Source organism: Echinops telfairi, unplaced genomic scaffold, assembly GCF_000313985.2.
Source record: "Echinops telfairi isolate 266 unplaced genomic scaffold, ASM31398v2 ScPeMD7_4225;HRSCAF=4972, whole genome shotgun sequence".
In the NCBI taxonomy this organism is placed as follows: Eukaryota; Metazoa; Chordata; class Mammalia; order Afrosoricida; family Tenrecidae; genus Echinops; species Echinops telfairi.
The window spans coordinates 21415059-21437933 of NW_022108124.1; the positions used below are offsets into that span (position 1 = coordinate 21415059).

Sequence of the window (22875 nt, forward strand, 5' to 3'; positions counted from 1 at the left end):
CGATGATGGAAACAAATGTACAAATGTGCCTGACACAATGGATGAATGTATGGATTGTGATAAGAGCTGTAAGAGCCCCCAATAAATTACTTTTTTAAAAAAAAAGAAGACATTAAAAAAAAGAAAGAACAATAACAGAAATTAATTTAGTTCCATTCATTTTCCTTTAAGGAAAAGCAAGTATACACACGTACTTTGAGGTTTCAAATTTCATATTAAATTCAATTTCTTTTCCAGTTACTCAAAGAAGTAAACCGTAAGAATTGTTTTTAATTGCTTTCTCTTAACACTTTGCCTAAAGTTTCTATTCTATTCTACGATAGCTTGGTACCTTACATGAGAAGCACCCCATTTTTGTGGCCTCTTCGCAGATGGTTCTTTGCCACATACCAGATGTACAAAACTTTCTCCCCCAAACTCCCCACTGCCATCCAGTCGATGGCTGATGCATAGTGACCCTCTGTGGAGTTTCTGAGACTGTGGATCCTCCCAGGAGTGGACAGGCGTCTCTTTCTTCCTGGGAGCAGACCAGTGCTTACTCCACGGCACCACCATGGCTCCTGTGAGACACATTAGAGTGGTAGATTAGCAAAACCAGCTGCCAGATCTCCACTTTGCTTTGGGGGCCTTTTCCACAACCATGGACAGACATTGAACGTAACGTTGGCATGCATTCCTCGTTCAGTGACATGTTATCCCCACAAAGGATGGCTTCTGACGGGCTTGTCTTCCTTTCCTTTTGCAGAGAACATGCCAACCTCTATCTTCAAATTGGGCCGGAGCGAATCGGCAGGGTGTATAAGAAGGCCCTGTATCTTCAGTACACAGATGGCACCTTTGGGACAGTTATAGAAAAGCCACCCTGGCTGGGGTTCTTGGGCCCGATTATCAAAGCCGAGACTGGAGATAAAGTGTTTGTACACCTAAAAAACTTTGCCTCCCGGCCCTATACCTTCCACACGCATGGAGCAACTTACTATAAAGACCACGAGGGTATGTTTAGCTTGGGTTCCTGCTACAGTCTCTCACGATGCAGTTGTTGTCAGTCTTGTTTTGTAATTGATCTGCTGTGGGAAGTCTCTGGATCACAGGGATCACCATGATTGGGTTCTAAACTTCCGTATCAATTGGCATTTCCAGTGACCATCATGCTGATGCCTTTCTCTTGGCCCGGGCTCGTTTATAGGAAGTGTGAGCCTGACGGGTCTCTGAGTGGTTCTGGATGAAGAGCGGGATTCCCAGGGTCCAGCAACTCCCTAGCTTCATCGACTAAAAGAACTGAGGCGCGGAGACCTATGAGGTCGTACCCAGGTGGCATGGTAGTTACACACTGGACTGTGATCCGCAAGGTCAACAGTTTGAAACCACCAGTCGCCCCGCTGCATAAAGATGGGTCTTTCACCTCCCCTAAAGAGTCGCTGTCTCTGAGACTCTCAGGGGAGGTTCTACCCTGTCCTGTAGGGTCGCTGTGAGTAGACACCAACTCAGTGATCGTCCGTTTTTGAGTGAAGGCCTAGAAGCGACGGAGGCCTGGAGGGAAGAGAAAGGGGAATGCGAGAAGACAGGTCCATGGCCAAAGCCACCACATGGGAACGTGCCCTGAGGCTTGTCCCTCCTATCTCGACTTTGATGAACGTCTGCCCCTGAAAGACCAATGCGGACCTGCAAAAACCAAACCAAACCAAAGCCGATGCCAACTCTTAGTGACCCTTCCTATAGGGCAAGGTAGAGCTCCCCGCTGTGAGTTTCCCAGACTGGAGCTGTTTACAGGAGTAGAAATCCCCTTCCCCCGAGGGGCGGCTGGTGGTTGCCAGTTGCTAGCGTGGCAGTGAACAGCCCAACACATAACCCTACGCAACCAGGGCCCCTGAAATGTCCCCCGGATTTCGCGTCACGTCTGAGACACACCGCTCACCAAAGGCCATTTGTAGACTGGAAAGGCCCATAAGATAACCAGGGGTCTCCTTGCGAATGGACGTGAAGGGGGTGATATTTGTTGTGGTTAAGAACAAGAGTTTTGAATTTAAGTGGCCAAAACTTGAGTCCCAGCGTTGGCTTCCGCTGGCTGGGTGACCTTGAGCCACTTCCTGAGGTTGTCTGAGCACCGGCTTCTTCTGCGGTGCATCAGGGACAATGACGGTGCGCAGTAATAACCTGAAAGAGGTCCTTGAAGACTATTGGCAAGATGCTGATGTCAATTGAAATGATAAGAAATAGATCTGGAAAGCAATATAAAACTATAATGTACGAACCACTATTCTTTTTTTTTTAAGAGTGAATGTTTTGACAACTGTTTTTATCATAGCAGTATCTCAATAAATATCAGGTATTGTCTTAGGGAAGTAAACTGAGGTCAAGCTATAGCTCATTAAGATGATAAGGAACAAGTCTGGAAAGTAATATAAAATTACATATTTGATTGATTACTAGTCTTTTTGGTTAATTAGTGATAATTTCAGATGCCTTTCGTTTTTTTTTCTGAGCCACTCAGCATAAATGGCTACCTCTCTTATTTTTCTTTTAGTAACTTAATGCTACATTAGGAGATTGTTTTTAATCTTTTTGGTATAATGATGGTATTGTGGATATGTTCAAATAAAAAATAATTCTTATCTCGTTTCTTGGTAAAAAGTACATTTTAAAAATTCTCAAGTAGACCCTGTTCTGCACCTAACCCTTTTCCCTTAGCAACATACCTCAGAGATCCTTTTTCAGCTGGTGCACCATTTTTCATAGGTGCATAATATTCCGTGGTGTGGCTAGAGACCATGCTTTCTTCAATGAGCGAAGGGTGCTTTGGTTGCACCTGCTCTTTTGCTTATTAGACAATTCTACAATGAACATCCTCAATAATACACTTAACTCAGGGATGAGGATATCTCTAGGATTTATTCCAAATTTCAGAGTCAGCATTGTGTACAGTTATTCTGATAGACATTACCTTCAGAAAGATGTGCCGATGCACAAAGAGTTCTTGCCTTTTCGATGAATTCTCGTGTACTTGTAAATGAAATGTTATGATCCCTGGGATGTACTTTAAAATAAACTGATAGTGATGTGGGGGCAGGGAGTGGATAATGTGTACGAAGTGGATAATGTGTACGAAGTTTCAAATTATAGGCAAGGGTAGTTATTTTGCTTATACTTGCATATCATGATCCCAAAGCAAAAGTCAGTTTTAAGTCGTGAATCAGAAGTCACTTTGCTCCTGATACATGCTCCTTGAATACTTGAGCAAGTATAAAAAAAGATATCCCAGATTCTATGATGCTTCCAGATGCCCAGCAAGTAGGGTCTCATCCCACTGAGTTCAAATAGGACACCCCTGCATCCTTATACAATCATATATGATATGTCCAATCAATGTTTGCTGAACAAAGCAAGGGACCCTCTGTTCCCTCACTGACATTCAAATACATTAGCTTTGCTTGAACTCCTCCTCCCATTGCTTCCCAGGGGCCATCTACCCTGATAACACCACGAATCTCCTAAAAGCGGATGATAAAGTGTACCCCGGCCAGCAGTACACGTACATATTGCATGCCACTGAAGACCAAAAGCCCGGTGAGGCAGACAGCAACTGCGTGACCAGGATTTACCATTCCCACATTGATGCGCCAAGAGATATCGCCTCCGGGCTCATCGGGCCTTTCATACTCTGCAAGAAAGGTACGTTTCTCATTATTGTGCATAATGTATGATCAAGAGTGAGGCACTTGTGTGCATGTGTGTTTAAGTACGTCAAGACGTCTGTGTTGAGATTGAGCAGATAAGGTAAAGAGGTGGTGAACCTAGAAAAAAGAAAAAGAAGAACAAGTCAACATTCAGAGGAGGGATAGATGGAACAAGCCTTCACTGGGAGAACCAGCAATGAGGGAAGGCACAAGGCCTAGGTGATGGGTACTAGCTACAAGAGGAATGGAACTTGGAAGCACTAAGTGAAATATACAGGGGTACCCAAAATTTTTTCAAAAGGAATTTTGCCCCCAAAGCTATGTATTTAAATTTTTTTTTTACAAAACAAGCTGATCATCTTCAATATATTCTCCATGACACTTAATACATTTGTCAAATCTACGATTCCCTTCTTGGACACGTTTTCCAAACTCATCTGTCTGGACGGCTGACAGCACCTCTCTCTTTTTTTTCTTCTTCACCTCTTCTATGTTGTCAAGTTGCTGTCCTTTCATGTCCCTCTTCATTGAAGAAAACAAAAAGAAGCTGCACAGAGTAAGGTCAGGTGAGTCAGGTGCATGGGGCAAGACAGGCATGCTGTTTTTTGCCCAGAACTGGCGCACTGAGATGACTACACGAGCAGGTGCGTTGTCGTGGCAACAAAACCAGTCTCCTGTCTGCCAGAAATCAGCCTTTTTGTGGCACACCGTTGCACAATATTTTTAGAACCTCTAAATAGAAAGTTTGATTAGGAGTCTGAGCTGGTGGAACGAACTCCAAACGCACTACGAGTCAATATGTTTGTCCTTTTGGGAAGTTGACAATGTCCAGAACGAGGTTTGTCATCGATAGATAAATCACTTTTTAGAAAGGAGAAAACTATCCGTGCACTTGAGTTTTTCCCATAGTGATGTCTTTGTGAGCCATGTTCAATATCACAACAGTTTCTGGGGCATTTTTCCTGAGCAGGAAACAAAATCCGTCACAAAAAACAAGGTGCAGTGACCAGAGAGAAACTTCCCAGGCGACACCACCAGGTGCACTAACTCAGAGCAAGTTTCTCAGTGCTTTCCTCGCAGGAAAAATGTGTGCTGTGAACGATTAGACAGGAACCCTGGGGGGCCGTGAGGAAACAAGCCCCCAAAGGAGGGTGAAGATAACTGCACAACTTGAAGCTGCAACCTGCTTCGCTAAATGCAGCATGTGGAAACTGTTGACTTGGTATATGTTTTCCTATCTCAGCCCTCAGGAGCCCTGGTAGTGTAGTGGTTATGCATTGGGCTGTGATCCACATGGTTGGCGGTTTGAAACCACTACCAACTATGGGGGAGAAAGACTGGGCTTTCTACTCCAGTAAATAGTTATAGTCTCAGAAACCCACAGGGACTCACCCTGACTCAGCGGTGAGCTTTAGAAATATATATATATGGATGTATATTTAATGCATATATATTTATATATAGATGTATATTTAATTTATATATGGATGCATATTTAATACATATTCTCAGCAATAACAAAATAAACTCTAAAACATTTTAAAATAACTATGGAGCTATGTTTGCTGCCTCTACATCAAACAATGGTTATTAAAGATATGCATGGCCCGACCAAATGTGATGCTCCCCCTGATACTCCAGGTGAGAGATCTACGGTTATCTGAATTGTATTGGAAAATATATCCAACTATTTATTTCTATCTTCGCAAAACAAACCTCAAGAAATTGCGATGTCACTCTCACTGGAACAATAAGTCATTGTTGGTGTTTTTAGCTGTCTTTGAGTTGACCCCTGAGTCATGGTGGCCCCGTGCACCATGGAGAAAGGTGCAGCACAGACTGGTGGGTTAAATGGAGGTGATTCACAGGATTCCCACTGGCTGATCTTTGAAAGCAGATTGACAAGTGTTTCTCCCTGGTTGGTATGATCCGGGGACCTCTGCCTCTAGTCAGTATCATAGCAACACACAAGCCTCCAATGACAAGTGACAGCTGCAAACGGGAATGCCTTGGCTTGGAACTGATCCCAGCCTCACGTATGGAAGACGAAAATTCAACTACGGAACCACCACGCTCCCTGAAAAGCAATTTGTTCCCTGAAGAGACTTGTTGTCCTAGCGTGTAGCTATATGATACCAGAAGATGTCTGTCCAACTCTGAATTTCCGTTTTCCTATTTGCTAAGCAGCACATAATGGTTATGCCCAGTGGTCATCCAGATAGATGTGTGTCTGTCAAGGCTAGGGTACTGAATGTGAGATAAAACAAGGATAACCGGTTGATATTGGTGGGTTATTAGAACAGACATTAAATATTTTTTAAAAATTAGTCATTTGAACTAATTCCCCTTAAAATCACATCTACTAAAACCATCTTTTTTTTTTTTTTAACCACAGATTCCCTGGATAAAGAAAAAGAAAAAAATATCGACCAAGAATTTGTGGTGATGTTTTCTGTGGTGGATGAAAATTTCAGCTGGTACCTAGAAGACAACATTAAAACATACTGCTCTGAACCAGAGAAAGTTGACAAAGATAATGAAGACTTCCAGGAGAGCAACAGGATGTATTGTAAGGCTGTAGAACACGTGTTCAATTTGCTTTTTCTTCTTGATCCAATAATTCTGCCAAGCTTCCCTCTCGTAAGAACAAGTCATGTGGGTCTAGTCTGTGCCCTGATAACAAAGTGTATTGGGTGTGCAGCTTGCTGTTCAGCTAAGCAGGTCAAATCAAATCCCCAAGTCTGGTAAAGCCACTCATTCCCAAACTGGTCAGGATAAAAGTTGTTCCACAAGTGTTAAGAATTAAACCACTGTGTTAGTCTGGGTAGACTAGAGAAACAAATCCAAAGAGACGCATACATGTGTAAGAAAGAGCTTTACATCAAGTAGCAATTGTATTAAGAAACATCCCAGCCCAGCCCAGATCAAGTCCATAAGTCTGATATTAGCCCATATGTCCAATACTAGTCCATAAATTCCTCTTTAGACTCACACAGTCATAGAATAATGCCAAATGCAGGAAGATCCCAGGCCAGTGGGTGGAAAGTCTTGTGGATCCAGTGGTGGTAGAAGCATCTCAGCACTGGCGTGGGTCTTCCCGTGGCTCCTCCAGCTCCAGGGAGGAAGACAGGAGTTCCCAGAATCCTCAGGTGAAGCCCATGCCTCACAGAGGCCTCATTGGCTGTGACCTGATTGACAGACTCCACCCCTCACTCAAATTGCTAGGAGTTGACGCAACTGCCACCACCACATGATCCATTATAGTTTAGTAGGTATGGCTGTTTATAGCTATATCATTAACTTCATTCTAAAACTTACCTGGACCAGCCTAACACTAGTAAAATAGTGCCATACCATAACACATCTACCATATATACTTGAGTATAAGCCAACCCGAAATTTTCAAAATAAAATGTTCAAAATTTCTGGTCAGCTTAGCCTCGAGTATATAAGGTAACTATATTTAAGAGTTCGAACTAGTAGTGTTTAGATATTTCTCGTACATTTTATGTTGTCCTTTACCACGCCTCCCACACTACATCCTTCTTATTTATAGTGCAGTTTGCTTTATGTCTTCTAGAACGGCCTTCTTGACTGCCTACTCAATTTCATTCTCAGACACTCAATTTTAGTCTATCCCTCGGAATTTGCCTGAGAAATGTACCCTTGACACCAAACTACAATGGGTTTAGATTTTTGTTTGTTTCTGTAGCTTCTTCCAAACAACCTTCACAGGAAAGCAAGAAGACGGACAGAGCTGTCACACCAAAGTAGGAAACAGACTAACAAGTACAGGCTTTGTTCCCATGTCTCCTTCCAATTAGCGGAAGGAGCTCCTTTCTGGACTTTCACCCCGTCTGGGTTGGGTTTTGACAATAATAGATGTCAGGGGGAAAGTTCCTCTAATCTAAGGTGACTCGCTGTGTCTGGTTGTCTAATCTGAGGCCTTCGGGCCCCTCCCCAGCACCGGTTTTCCCCCTCCTCGTCGGCCAGCCAGTGTGAGCAAGGACCCTCCCGTAGGTCTCAGGCTGTGCTGCTTTGCGCCTTCAAGTCCTTGGTGCCTCACGTCCCTGTCGTTCTTCCCCTGTGCGTTTCCTTTTCCACTCTCAAAGCTAAAAAGGGTCTTGAAATCTAAAAAGACAATGATAAATCCTTGTATTCTTATTACAAAGACACTCCATATTCACTGCACGAAATTCACTGGAAGAGTTCTGATAAGTGAAGAGAAAAGAAATGAATGACCCCCTCACCTTTGGTATTTTTTATGAACTGTATATGTGTTTTGTATCTATGTCTATGTTTCTACATGTATATTATGTTTAGAGATACCCGTGCATATGCATACCATTTGTGTATATACAGTTTTTAATGAAAAAGGTAAAAGGGGGTTCATCTCCAAGATTGTGTTCAGCTGTGGGCATTATGCTGACAAGGACCCCAAGATTGAACTCAGGTTCAAAAACAAAGATTTCGTGATTGTTAGGGACAGTCAGATCAGGGACGGGGGGTGGAACAGCAGCAGGTGTACCAGGTCCTTGCCATGACGAGTTGATTCTGTGTCTGGAGACCCTACACCTCCCATGAGCCCAGGCAGCCGTGCCTCTTAGTTACACGCCCTCTGCTCTTCTTCTCAGCGGTGAACGGATACACCTTTGGAAGTCTGCCGGGACTCAGCATGTGTGCGGAGGACAGAGTGAAGTGGTACCTCTTCGGAATGGGCAATGAAGTGGACGTACACGCTGCTTTCTTTCACGGGCAAGCGCTGACCAACCAGAACTACCGGGTGGATACGATCAACCTGTTTCCTGCTACCCTGTTGGATGCGTTCATGGTGGCTCAGAACCCTGGCGAATGGATGCTTAGCTGTCAGAATTTGAACCATCTCAAAGGTAAAATACCTTTATCTGAAATCAGCTGACAGTTGGGGTGGGATGGGGTGGGGGAGAGGCATGTCTGAATTATCGTATCAATTGAGAATCAGAATCTAAAAGTTAAAAAGTTTTTTTTTTAATTGAACTTGATTCTGGTGATGATTGTACAAGCCTTCTTACTAGAACTGGATGATCCAAGTGTATGAGAGGTGAAGTAGAGCCCGATACAAATATAATAAAACTCTTAAAATATAATCATTTGCCTGGAGATGGTTGACACCCTCTTCTTAATTCAAATTTATGCATTAAGAATACATGCAGTGCATAAACTCAGACTATTTCATGACTGATTGACTGGTAACCTGAAAATGAACTGCAAATAAATGTTTAAATGAGAAAACAAATTTATTTGAACTACTTAGCTTTCTTCCTGAGCTGATATGTGTTCTAATGGAATGATGCATGGAACAAAGAGATGTGAAATACACTGATTTCTGGAAAAGAATAATTGGTCTTGAAAGTAGAGTTCAGTATATGGTTTTTCAACTTTCTAAAATACCACGGTATTCTAAAAACCAGACAATTGACATATTGTATAGCAAAGAAGCCTTAATTTTTTTTAAATAAATTATTTTATTGGGGACCCTAACAGCTCTTATCATAATCCATCCATCCATTGTGACAAGCACATTTGCCCATAGGTTGCCATCATCCTTTTCAAAACATTTTCTTTCTACTTGAGCCCTTGATATCAGCTCCCCGTTTTCCCCGCTCCCTCTCTCATGAACTCTTGATAATTTATACATTATTTTTAAAGAAGCTTCTTTTTTTTAAAGTTGACTCTCTCTGGCAGATCTCACTTAATTCTTTATTCAAGCCCAGCTGTTCCTCACTTGAACAAGCACTGGTAGCATAGTAGGGCTGCATGTGGGCTGGTAGCATAGTAGGGCTGCATGTGGGCTGGTAGCCACAAGGCCAGCCTCTGGAACCCACCAGACATTCCTTGATAGGGCGGTGAGGTCTTCTGCGCTGTGAATATTGACACTCTAGGAAACCCAAAGGGGCAGATCTCTCCTATCCGGTGGCGTCACCAAGAGGCGACCTCATAACAGTGACTGTGTGTTTATCCTTTGATCTAGCTTAGCCAACTCCTCTTCTGTCTGTTTAATGAGCTGATCACATTATTTCTAGGACTTGAAAAATATGGCTGTGTGGTCCTCAAGAAATTGGGTTTAATCCATGCCTTTGTGAAATATGGGTATGTTTCTTGGTCATTCAAGCATCATGCCAACTATGAAATGTGACCTAGAGGGGGCAGTCCATGGTGGTGGCAAAGTCAGCTGCCTCCTAATGCCCTTCTTGCAACCAAGACCCAAGAAAACAAGTGAATCAGATACAGGTGGGAACTTTGGGGCTTTGAGCATCAGACCAGGTGTCCAGTGGAAGGAGAGACTGTACAAAAGCCACGAGCACTGAGGACTGTGCATCCTGGGCACCGAGTTAGCCCCACATGACCATCCTGAGATGAAGCAGAGCGAGCAGTGTTCCCAGGCAAAGTACTTATCACTTGGCCCACCCCTTTCCAGCGTCAGGCAGGAGTGTGCCTTCCCCTGCGAAGGTGAAGTGTGTTCACCTCACCCACAATGCACTGGCCCCCCACAAAAGGCCTGTGGACCTGTGGTGACCATCCCCCCTCCCCACTGCCTTCACCCACCCAACCATGTGCTTGATCACAGTCTAGCAGCACTTACCTACCCCTTGAGCTGGGACCTACAAACCACTGACAGCCACCTGGCCGCTCAGCCCCACATGTTGGCGGCATGGGCCTCTCTGCCTGGTCCCCAGCATTGGCGGGGTGGGGGTGAGGGATGGAATGGTGGCCTCTCCTCCTATCCCTCAGCCACCCATACTAGGGGCATACAGACTGGCAATATCCACTGCTCTCACAACTGGCACCAGAACCCCAATCCTACAACCAATGACCCATGCAAGGGCCCCCAAACCCACATCACACACTACCCTGCGTTGCACACCAGTGTCTGCAGATGCTCACAGACTGGAAGCATCCCCTTTCCCTACCTCCTCATCCTGTCCCCCGTCACTAGAGATGGACACCTACTCCAACGGCCCCTGCTCTGCTGCTCATGCGGGCCACTCTGTGAGAGCCTCCATTCCACTCTCCCAGTGACCGGTGATGCAGACATTCTTCCCCGACCATGGGAATGACCCCTGCAGCCATGCTCAGGTGACCAGCTGAACAGATACATTATCTCACCGGCAGTGCCAGCTACATGCCCAGCCGCACTGGAAGACTAGCAGAGACCCATACTTGCATGCCAAGCCGTGCCCCACCCTCCCAGAGATAGAGGTCACATTAGCCATGGAGGGGAGCAGGCATGCCCCACCCACTCAGAGAGACAAAAACTCATGGTGCGAAAAGCCAAGACACAAGACCGAGAGAGAGGGTGGACAGATAAAAGAGCACTCTCACCCCTCAGAGCGAACAGGGACTATCAAGCCACATCCAGAAGCAGGACCGGATGGACCCAGACAGCCTTCCAGGGGAAGAAATGGTAATAGAGCTGCCCAGTAAGAATGTTCAAATGACTCAGAGCCCTCCAGGGGATCAAGAAAAGCTCTGGTAAATCGAAGGCAAACGCAGAGTCCGGAAAAGCACAGGGGAAGCGATAGAGCCCAGGAAGAACAACCCAAGGACATCACAAGACAGACAAGAAGAAGCTGCATGAAAACAGTGGAGGGAAGCCAGAAGGGTTAGCCAGGAAATCTCAGCAATAGACCCTGGGGCAGTGGGGCGCCACCTCCCCCAGGCCACCACCCTTTCAGACAGTCCTCGTGCGGTGGGGACCCCAACCATAAACTGATTTCCATTGCTACTTCATCACTGTCATTTTGCTACTGTGATGAATCATCATGCAAACATCTGATAGGCAGGATGTATTTTTATGGTTACAAATTGAACACCATGAAAGCACAGTGCTTCATCATGAAAACAATATGTCATTACATATTGTGAAATATTTATTTCTAATGACAAATCAATGAAATGTTGTCTTGAAGCATGGTGTAGCATGGGTCACAATCTTCACGCCGGGACTCATCTGTGGGCGTATCTGCATGTGGGCGGACCCGCCTGGAGACGGTTAGAGGAGCGGTGTCTCGGTTCCTAAGACCATCCATCAGAAATAGGTGTTTTCTGATGGTCTTAAGACGACCCCTGTGAAAGGGTCGTTCGACCCCCAAAAGAGTCGTGACCCACAGGTTGATAACCGCTGCCCTAGAAGGACAGTGAAATAAAAAATGCATTCCTTGGCATCTGTTTGCTGAAGATCTCAGAAAAACTAATGAAGAAAGTCTAAGATCGGTGAACACGGTCAAGAAGAAAAATGCATATAGAATCAAAGTTCCGGAACAACAGAGACTTGTTTCAAGATGTGCTGGGAGGTCACTTCCCTCCTATCGTGAAGCAGCAGCGATCCAGAGCAGAAACTCAAATGTCATTTGGTCCCAAAAGTCCTCGCCCACACGTGCACAGCCATTCTGCGTGAGCGAGCAGTGACAGCACAGCCCTCCCAGTGCTCCTTCCCACCCACTGCCCCGTCAAACTGGCACAGCCCTCGGCCTTATCTACCAGGACTTTTCTGTTTTCCTCTCATGAAAAGAGCTTCCAAGAGAAGCTGACAACATATTTTGAAAACGGTGATGCTTTATATATATCATTTTTTTAACTTGAATTTTTCTCTCTATTTTTTGTAGCAAAAGAAAAGGTTTTATTCATCACAGCATGAAAATGACATGAGGTTCTATTAGAAGGAAACCAGGCTAAATGGTGCTGTTATAAAATTTACATTTTTCCTATCTGTGGCAAAGGAAACTCTTTCATATAGAGTTCCTTTTGACCCGTGGACTTCAGTAAAACCTTTGTCCCCACCCCTTGAAGCAGTAAATAGCAGCATTCTAACTGTGCACAGTACTCGTTAGCAAGGCAGCCATCACATCTCTTCTAGCCTAGCCAGCACGATTAGGGACGTTCTGTTAAGTGTTAAGGACCACAGCTCTAGGCTAGTTACTGTGCCCTGCACCTCGTTCATTGATGTAGCAATTCATCACTTGCCCCGGCAGCCACCACGACGAGCAAGTTCCTTCAAAGGAACAGTTCACCGGGATTAAGATTCTAGTCCATCATCTGCCCAGGCACCCTTCCCTCGGGCACCCATGGCACACACAGTTGTCTTTGGTACACAGGGAGGCAAATATGGTGAAAGGCAATTGCTGTCATCCTTTAGTACACAACAAATACAGGCAATGCCTTGGTGTGACTTGAAATACTTCCAGTTCTTAAAGAGGCAAGGCGTCAGAATTCTCCTCCAGGGGGAGGCGGGAAGAGAGGGTTCGCTGCAGGAGGTGTTGAGACTGTAGTGAGTTTTTCGTCCCCTGTTAGCCCTGCGTGGCCGGCCTTGCCACCGCCACTACGTGCAAGCAGGCTTCCTGGGCAGCACTGGCCTCTGGGGCTGTCAGAAAGTGGATCTTGTGGCCAGAGCACCCTGTGCTATTTGCAAACATTCAGGAACGCTCCCTCTCCACTTTGTGTCCCATCTTTCTGTCAAACTGACCACCAGAAAGCTCTCCACTAATGTCCCCTGTGGAACGCCCACCCTGTAGGAATCCCGCTGGTGTGGTGGTTACACGCTGGGCTGCTAACCACAAGGTCGGCTGTTCGAAACCACCAGCCACACCGCCAAGAGTGATGGTCTCAACCCACACGTGCAGTTCTACCCTGCCCTTTAGAGTCACTACACGTCAGCATCGAATTGTTTCTGGACCTCTACACACACATGCACCCCAAAAAGGAATAGAGGTACATGGTCTCTTTGCATTTCCTGACAACAACATCTTCTGAGCACCTCCCCGGAAGCAGGTGGGGTGTGGTGACATTTAGTTTGGTTGTTGTGTTTCTGGGTGGTGCACACGTTCCCTCAAATCAAACTCACTGCCATCGAGCCCACACTGACACTCAGCCACCCTATAGGACAGGGCAGCACCGTGGGTTTCTGAGACTGTATCTCTCTACCGGAGTTGAAAGCCCCGTCTTTCTCCCTTGCCGTTTGTGGTTTCAAACTGCTGACCTTGCCGGTAGCAGCCCCGCAGGCACCCTGGACACCATCAGAGCACCTGGTAGATGCATCCTAGTGTCTCTCTGTGCTTCCAACCCGCTTCTGCTGCGTCAGCAGCGGTGTTTACGAGGCAAGAGGATAAAGAAGTTCATTTCTAGTCACGAGCCAATGTTCTGTTCTCGTTCATGTCCAGCTGGCCTCCAGGCCTTCTTCCAAGTCCGGGACTGTCAGAAGTCTCCTGCGGAGAATGGTGCCCTGAGCAAGACTGTCCGACACTACTACATCGCCGCCGAGGAGATCATCTGGCACTACGCGCCTTCTGGAATAGATGTCTTCACCAAAGAAAACGTAACTGCACCTGGAAGGTATTTCAGGACCCAGGCTGCCGTGGCAAGAAGACGGATCGTGGTTAAAATGTCCATGGGGATCCGATACGAAGTGGTTCGACAGCTAGTATGAGAATCCCAGTGTGAGAGGCACGAATCTTGAGTGCACTGGGGGTCGGGGGTGGGTGGGTAGGGGTCTGAAAATTCATCAAACACTTAACAGGAGAGCTATCTGTTTATTTTCCCTTTTCAGAAGATTTAGCTTTTTGAAATTGGCAAAAAAAAAAAAGGTAATCATAGTGGGACTTTCAAAATATGACACAACTTTGCAGAAAGTTTCCCTTCATGTGTGTTCTGGGCTATCCTAGCTTCCAGGCAAGGACTCCCTCTTCCCATCTGCCTTAGAAAGCCTTCCTCGTTCGAATCCATGCTGAGCAGAAATCTACCCTGAATTCTGCCAGTGCATGCACACACCCTCCTCTCAGCCTACACAAGCCTTTCTTTATTACATGTCTGCATGGCTTCCATAACTGACTGCTCCGGCCCACCCGCTTTCCTTCCCACACACCATTCTCGACAAAGCAGCCAGCAGTGCTAATCAGACTGTGCCCTCGCTCTGAGCCGGAGCTCTGGGCACATGTCACCCTTCAGAAAAGGCTGATTTGTTGCGCCATCCGTCTTAAAAAAATCCCCTGTTGGAGACGTGAAATGATTTACCCAAGGTCACAGAGCAAGTCAGTAAGCAGGTCTGGCTCCATCCGAATCTACATTCCAGAGGAGAGATTTTCCTCCCCCTCTTTACTGACACCCAGAGGCTGTGGCCCCGGTGCTGCATCTCCAGGCGGGAGACCTCTCGGACTTCAGCTGTGCATTTGGAACGGCTTGGTGGGCGTTCCCACCTGGATGAGACCCAGCCCGCTCAACATATCCAGTCTTGACTACATCGTCTCCCCTGCAGATCTGCAGCGTTTCCTTTCTCCCGGGAATGGTAGAGCCATGGATTCATTTAAGTTGGCACTCTCCCCATCCCCTTTGTCTCTGCCACCACTCCTTGCTCTCCATGCCACTTTTGCCTCCCGATACCCCACATGCCCCTGAAAACCACCTGCTTCTCTCACTGGGATTACTTCAGGAGCCATCAACACCTCTCATTGGAGACGTTTCTTAACTGCCCTTCCCCAACCACCGCCCCACCCCCCAACCACCCCCACATTGCAGTCTTGCGTTTTCTGGTCCTTGAGAGATCCTGTACTAAACATGAATCCTGACTTCTAAAATCTTTCAAAGGCTTTCCGTGTCCCTGCAATAGGGTCCTGGGTCCTGGACTAGGTCCTACTGCCCACTTGCTACCTCCCCAAGTCACACCCTCCACTCCCTTGTCCGGCCTGACGCCCTGCGGCCCTACTGTCTAACACATGCTTGTTTCCTCTCTCCTCTGAGCCGGCCATAGACCGCCTTCCTCTTCATCCCCGGGCACCCGTCCTCCCCACCACACACTGCACTTGCTAACGCTACTGCGGCCGTGCTATTGCAGTTGTTAGTACCATTGACTTGACCCTGATTCATGGTGACCCGTGCACAGTGGAACAAGCAGGCCCGTCAGGTCTGCGGTCATCCCCACGATCAGTTACACATTGGTTGGTTGTGATTCACCGGGGTTTCAAGAGCTGATTTTCTGAAGTAGATCAGGAGGCCTATCTTCCTAGTTCCTCTTAGTGGGGAAGCTCACTTGTGACCTGCTCAACATCACAGTCTCCGCTGACAGATGAGTGTCGCTGTGCACTTGGTATGTAAGCTAAGTGATCTACAGAGCAGACGGGGCTTTCTGCTCCCGTAAACAGTCAGCCTCGGGAGCTCACAGAGGCCGTTCCACTCTGTCCTGTGAGTCAGTATTGACCCAATGGCAGTGCGTTTGGCTTTTTGATCTAAAGGCTGCGCCTTTCCATTTTTTTTCATTACTTCCTCACTAAAGCCTTTGCAACCTTTCCCGTCGCCTCCAGCAAGCCCAAGAGAAATGCTCACTGACACCCTATGCTTATGAGACATTCATAAGCCTTTAGGAGCATGCTTCGGCTTACTTTCGTGCATGAACCATTGATGGAGTCATGATTGTCTTCTCTGAGAGACATGGGCTCAATGTAGACAGACGGGCCCAGCTGGCTCTGATCGTCTCATCAGCACAGAGAAAACTATGGGGGCTCAATACGTTTGTCGAATGAATGAAGAGATGAACAGGTGGCTTTTTGCAAGTCACAGTAACTTCTGGAATTTAATTCCCTTAGTGATGCTGTCAGGTCAGCATTGAACGGCTAGCCCCAAAGGTCGGCAATTCAAACCCATCAGCAACTCCGAGGAGGAAAGATAAGATTATCCACTCCTGTGAAATGTATAGTCAGAATTGCCTTGATGGCAGTGGGGTTTGGGGAGTTTGCTTCATCTGTATACCTACCCAAACCCCAAAACCCAACTCAGTGTTATCAAATCAGTTCTCACTCATAGCAACCCTACCGGACAGGGTAGCGCTGCTCTGATGGGTTTCTGAGACTGGGCTCTTTAAGGGAGTAGAAAGGTTTGGAACTGCTGACCTTGTGGTTAGCAGCCCAGCACATAACCACCGCCAGGGGTCCTTTTATACACCAAACCCCAAACCAAACTCACTGCCATCGAGTGGATTCCAACTCACAGCGACCCTCTAGGACAGGGTAGAACTGCCCTTATGAGTTTCTGAGACAATAACTGTATGGGGGAGTCAAAAGCCCCATCTTTCTCCCTCCAAGAGGCTGATGGTTCCAACAGCCAACCTTTCATATCACAGCCCAGCCAGTAACCACTACATCACCAAGGCTCCTTCTTCTAGCTACATAAACATGCATACACACATAGGTATTTGTAAAACAGAGAGAAGGATACCATGTTGGCTACGTTGTCATGCAAGTTTAAAATAATAAACTAATGAAAGCCTCTGGGCACCTGGCATGCACAAATATTCTGTAAGCAATAGCTGCTGTTTTCTTGCCAACAGTTGACACACTCAGCTCCTAACCAAAAAGCTGGTGGTCCGAGTTGCCTTAGAGCCCCTGGAATTTCTGAAAAAGAGCCATCGAAGAAAGCAAGAGTCACCTGATTCTGAAAGGGGGCCATCGTAGCCCAGTTCTACTCTGAAACACCCGGGTTGCCATGAGTTGACTTGGCGTCAATTTGTTGGCAACCGTTTTTCTTTCCACGCTTGGATGTATTGTATAAAATTCCCACCACAGAATCTGACAGCATTTTGTTCCATTTTGCATGACGGGGTCACCATACATCAATCTTGAATTTTTTTTCAATGTACTTGAAAGAATGAAACTTCTATTCCACAATTCTTCATTCTTTAACTGATCCTCTTTCTGTCAAATGGCCTGGTACCATCTGCTTTTGTCTGCCTGTCTGTCACAGATTACTGTCTATTGTGGGAAGCTCTAAGACTGGCCAGATCCACCCCCACCCCCCACCATCCCTCTTCAATTAACACCTCATGTGAATACTTGTTTTCTGGTCGGCTTCACCTCTAGCAGTAAACCTTTTTCCTTGGCAGTGAGTCAGAAGTATTTTTCGAACAAGGCGCTACAAGAATCGGAGGCGCTTATAAGAAGCTGGTGTACCGGGAATATACAGATGCCTCCTTTGCAAATCGGAAGGAGAGAGGCCCAGAGGAGGAGCATCTTGGCATCTTGGGTGAGTCAGTGCAGAATATGAGGTCTGTCTGAGCTGGTGGGCTCTCCCGCTGGACCATGGGCATCTCAGAAAGAATAGCGCGCAGTGTTTCTACCTTCCAACTGGGCTGTGATCTGCTCTGTTGCCATTAAAAGCAGCAGTTCATTGCTTTTCAAAATGCAAATTACTGATAGATCTTCATCATTCAAAGTCCGACTGCCCTCAAATATCTGCACCACCCCCACCCATTCAAAAAGGTAAGGAGAATCATGTGCCTATATGACTTAAGAAGATAGCTAAGTTGTTGCCATGATCTAAGGAATAGAAAGCATATGGTGCCTGGCTCTTTGGATCAGGAGGAATAATCGCAGCTCTCCCTGATGTGATCACAGACCTTGAATTACTTACAGATTAGTCAGAATGACAATCGGTAGAGGAGGGCTCCTCTGGAACCAGGTTGCCTCAAAGGGCTCCCGTCTAAGGGTGGAATGTTGAGTTCCTTGTCCCCGTCTCCAGACCCCAAGGTTGAGGGAACCATGGGGGGGAGTGGGGGATGGGGGGCGGTGGGCGGTGGGGGGGAAGACTCAGACCTGGGGCTTTAAAGCCATAGGCATAAAGCAGAGGGATCCGTGTGCTGCAATCCTGGGGAAAGGCAAAAGGAGTAGGAGGAAGGGCCCTTTGCTCAACACCACTGGCCTGGCTACCTTATTGTCAGGAAGGTACTTCTGTTTTAGATGCAAAACCGTCTTGCCAAAAAGAACCTTCCTTCTCTTCCGGCTACAAGACTGATTTTGTAAACTTGCGTTTTGTGAGTCATATAGAAAGAGCCAGGGGGCACTTCCTGGTGGGGCATACTCTTTGATGAGTATGTAGCTAGGGAGGGTTATGCTGGCGCCGTGCAGGGCTACCCAAGAATAGGAGACAGAGGCTGTCACTGTGAGCTGGGAACATCAAAGAAGGCTCCTCAGATGAAGAAAGGGGCTGGTCGTTCCCCTGTGCACGATAGAATGAAATGGTGGCGAGTCCCACACCACCCTCCCAGATGGTCCTAGGCTTCACTGTGTCCGTCCATCCGTCTCATCCAAGGCCTTTCTCTGTGTCCTCTGGCTGTAACTACACTGCGTGATACCTCATCACGGGTGATGAGCACCTCACCAAGATGTAATTGCTGAACTGCGTCATAATCGCCAAGTTAGAGCATCATCGCCTAGCCGAATTCACACACAACCCGAACTGTGACAACCACACCCTGACTCCCGGGACAAGGAGCACCCAGAGGGACCACCATGCATTGGGCTTAACTTTGCCAAGTTGGCATAATGGGAACCACAGCCAAGGACGACAAGCGTGAAGCGGGTGGTCTCTGGGGATGTTTAAGGAGCGCTCGGGAGGAATGCCAGGAGCGTGGGTGTAGTCGCCCTTGTGGGTACTCCTTGAGCCACTAAGCTCAAAGGGAGCCGTTTAAAGTCACCAGCCTTGGTGGTGCAGTGGTTACACATTGGGCTGTGACCCACATGGTCAGCAGTTTGAGACCACCAGCAGCTCCATGGGAGAAAGGCTGGACTTTCTACTCCTGTAAATGCTCTCAGGAAACCCACCCAGTGGGGGGTGTCACTAGGAGTTAGCAGTGACTCGATGGCAGCGAGCTTGTTTTCTGTGAAATAAAGAGGAGATTTTTCTGCTCCCATAAAGATTTACCATCTCGGAAACCACAAAGGCCCTGTCCTAGCGGGTCCTTATGAAGCAAAAGAGACTCTGTGGCAGTGAGTTTGGGTTTTTTGTTTTTCATTTTTGGGGTGATGTGATGGTTTAAGTGCTGAACAAAGGGCTGGTGGTTCAAGGTTACCCAACTCCTTCCCATGAGTAAGCCCCAGGCATCTGCTTCCACAGGGAGCAGTTCTACTCTGCCACGTGGGGGCCACTATATACATCAACAGCTCTACGGCCCCTGACAGCAATCACAAAGCTCCTGAGCAGGCTCAGAGAAAAATGATAGCATATTTCATTCACCCCAAGTGGGCGCGAAAAGCCTTTCCTGCCCCCCCCACACACACACACACCCCCACACCCCTTCCAGGCCAAACTGATCGAGAACTTTTCAAATGCCAAGTTTTCCATTGGCCACAACTAGGTGTGTAACTCCCAGGGGCTCCTTCCGAAGTGCCAGGCCGAAGAAAATGAACGTCTTGTGTGTTCTTCATGTCGTTTGCCAAGTGAACATAATCGTTGTTTCTCTCTTGCCAGGTCCTGTCATTTGGGCCGAGGTGGGAGATACCATCAGAGTGACCTTCCACAACAAGGGCCCTTTTCCCCTCAGCATCGAGCCCGTTGGTGTGAGAGTCAGTAAGAACAAGGAGGGCACCTACTACGCGTCCCATTACAACTCCCCCCATGGAAGTGAGTACCCCGCGCGCGCTGCTTACAAATCAACGGTGTTTCATAACTGACTTTGTGGGTCACCAGTCAAATAAACCGCCAGCAAGAGCTGGAGAGGGAAGCGCTCACAGACGAGCCTCTGGTGTGGCATCTCGACACAATAAGCCCCTTCTCCTTCCAGTTCCAGGTGGCTGATTCCACTGTATCGTGCCTTCAGGAGGTGATTATTGACAACACTCTCAGTAACGTATCTGAAGTGTATTCAGTATGCATTCCTAGAGTATTATTTGGGTGACTATTGATTTTTAAAAGATTTTTTTCAAATACCGAAGGTAGAAACAAAAATATTTACTATTCATAGACCTATAGAAAACCACACTTCTAGTTTAATAATTCCTCTTGAGAGGAGGAAAGTAAATAGAGGAAAGAACTAGGAGGCAAAAGACATTTATAGGGGTATAAATATAGGCTTGTATATATGTAAATATATTAACATATAACAATGGGGACATAGGTCTATGTACATATGTTAAGTATTAAGATAGCAGATGGACATTGGGCCTCTACTCAAGCCCTCCCTCAACACAAGAACGCTTTGTTCTAATAACCTGGCATTCTGTGATGCTCACCTTCATCACTGAAGACAAAATGGGTGCATAAGCAAACGTGGTGAAGAAAGCTATTTAGTGTCTGGGGTCTTAAAGGCTCAAAGTTAAACAAGTGGCCATTTAGCAGGGAAGCAACCAAGCTTCCTGTGTGATCATGAGGTGGTGATGGGATCAAGTATCAGGTATCAGAAGACCCAAAACAAATAACTATCTCAATGTGAATGAGGCGGGTCAGAGTGGAGACCCAAAGCCCATCTGTAGACAATTTTACATCCCCTCACAAAAGAGTCACAAGGAAGGGACGAGTTACCCAGGATCCAGCATAACACCGATGAAACACACCATTTCTCTAGTCCTTTAATGCTTCCTCCTCTCCTCCGCCCCCCTGCCCCGCCCCACTACCCCAATTTCTACCTTACAAATTTGGCTAGATCAGAGCATGTACACTGGTATAGATAAGAGCTCTCCACACACGGAATCCAGGACAGATAAACCCCTCAGGTTCAGTAATGGGAGTAGCAATACTATGAGAGTGGGGGAAGATGGGGGGAGAAGGGCGAGAAAAACGGTACCTATCACAGATCAAAATGATTGACGTTATAACACACACCCCACACCTTGGGGGACGAACAGAAATGTGGGTGAAGGGAGGCAGCAGATGGTGTAAGATATGAAAATAATAATATTTTATCATTTATCTAGGGTTCACAAGGGTGGGAGGGTAGAGGAGGGAGGAGGAAAAGAGGAGCTGATACCTAGAACTCAAGTAGAATGAAAATGCTTTGAAAATGATGATGGCAACATATGGATACAATTGATGTGTGGATTGTTATAAGAGTTGTAAGACCCTCCAACAAAATGATTAAGAAATAAAATAAAAATAATTCCTCTTCCCTCTCTCTTCTGTGCCTATATATACTTATTTTAAACATGGTGGAGATCATTGTATGTAAGTTTCCTTATCATGATCATTTTGTACTCAGATTCTGTTCTCTTGGCACTCTGAGCATGTTGTTAGTATAATTTTAATGATGGTCAACATCTCACTGTGGCTGTATTTGGGTATGTTCTATATCACGGTTGGCCAATGAAGATCACGACCACGTAAGCTGCATCCTTGGGCGGGTTGTTCAGGTTCCCTGGCGTTAGTTTCCTCAAGTGTAGAATTCGAGGTTGAACTGGAGCATCTGTAAGGTTCCTTTGAGTAGTTTCAGCTTAGTTTAACTTAACCAACATGTACTGATTGCCCCCTGGGGCCGGGCAGCGGTCCAGCTGCTGGAAATAGAGAGTCAATGTTTACCTTCTAGGAGGTTAACTTCTCAGGCACCTGGGAGAACAGATTCCAGTCCAAGGTTTAGAAGAGACTGTCTGGAGGGAGTCACGCGGATGTGTGACCAGTCACATGAACACAGGCAGGATTCCATAACTAGGAACTCAGACCCAGTGGGCGCAGTGGTTACACGTTGGGAAGCTAAACCAAAGGTCAGTAGTTCAAAACTACCAGCCGCTCCGAGTGAGAAAGACGAGCCTCTCTACTCCCGTAAAGAGTTGCCGTCTCAGAAACCCACAGGGACAATCCTACCCTGTCCTGTAGGGCAGGGTCCCTGAGCTGGGATGGACACAATAGCAGTGAGTCTGAGTGTGAAGCCTGGTTTACGTCGCGGTTCCATTGACCACAGAAAAAAGACACCAACTCTCATGCGACTTTCCCCACAGGTGCGCCCCCTCCTCCCGCTGCCCATGTGGCACCTGAAGAAACATTCACCTATGAGTGGACTGTCCCCCCAGAAGTAGGACCCACTTATGCTGACCCTGTCTGCCTGTCTAGGATGTATTATTCTGCTGTGGACCCCACCAAAGACATATTCACTGGGCTGATTGGGCCGATGAAGATATGCAAGAAAGGAAGTTTGCATGAAAATGGGAGACAGGTAAGTCTGACGATGAAAGATGCGACAGGACTCGCCCACACTGTGAGGAGAAGGAAACAACAAAAGAATATTGATTATCACGGGTTTTCTCGGGCTAACTAGATTGGTGCTGTGTAGAGCTTCCCTGGCTAAAGGATTGTTACAAGATAGGTTGAAAAAAATGTTTTCCATGGAGTTTTTTTCTTGTGATAGAATTGACTTCAACACACCTATAAAACCAGCTGTTGGTCTTAAAAATTTAATAAACATCCATGGAGGCAAATA

At 46.6% G+C, this 22875-nt stretch overlaps 1 protein-coding gene across 1 annotated transcript in view; it reads left to right on the forward strand.

Moving 5' to 3' along the window:
* The window catches only part of LOC101655887 (ceruloplasmin), a 45494-nt gene that overhangs the window by 10126 nt on the left and 12493 nt on the right, over positions 1-22875 (forward strand). Inside the window, exons 3-10 of the mRNA XM_045295007.1 lie at positions 746-993; positions 3457-3669; positions 6070-6243; positions 8309-8563; positions 13871-14042; positions 17578-17717; positions 19941-20093; positions 22397-22611. Of these exons, the coding sequence (XP_045150942.1) occupies positions 746-993; positions 3457-3669; positions 6070-6243; positions 8309-8563; positions 13871-14042; positions 17578-17717; positions 19941-20093; positions 22397-22611 (1570 nt within the window). The remainder of the gene's footprint in view (positions 1-745; positions 994-3456; positions 3670-6069; positions 6244-8308; positions 8564-13870; positions 14043-17577; positions 17718-19940; positions 20094-22396; positions 22612-22875) is intronic.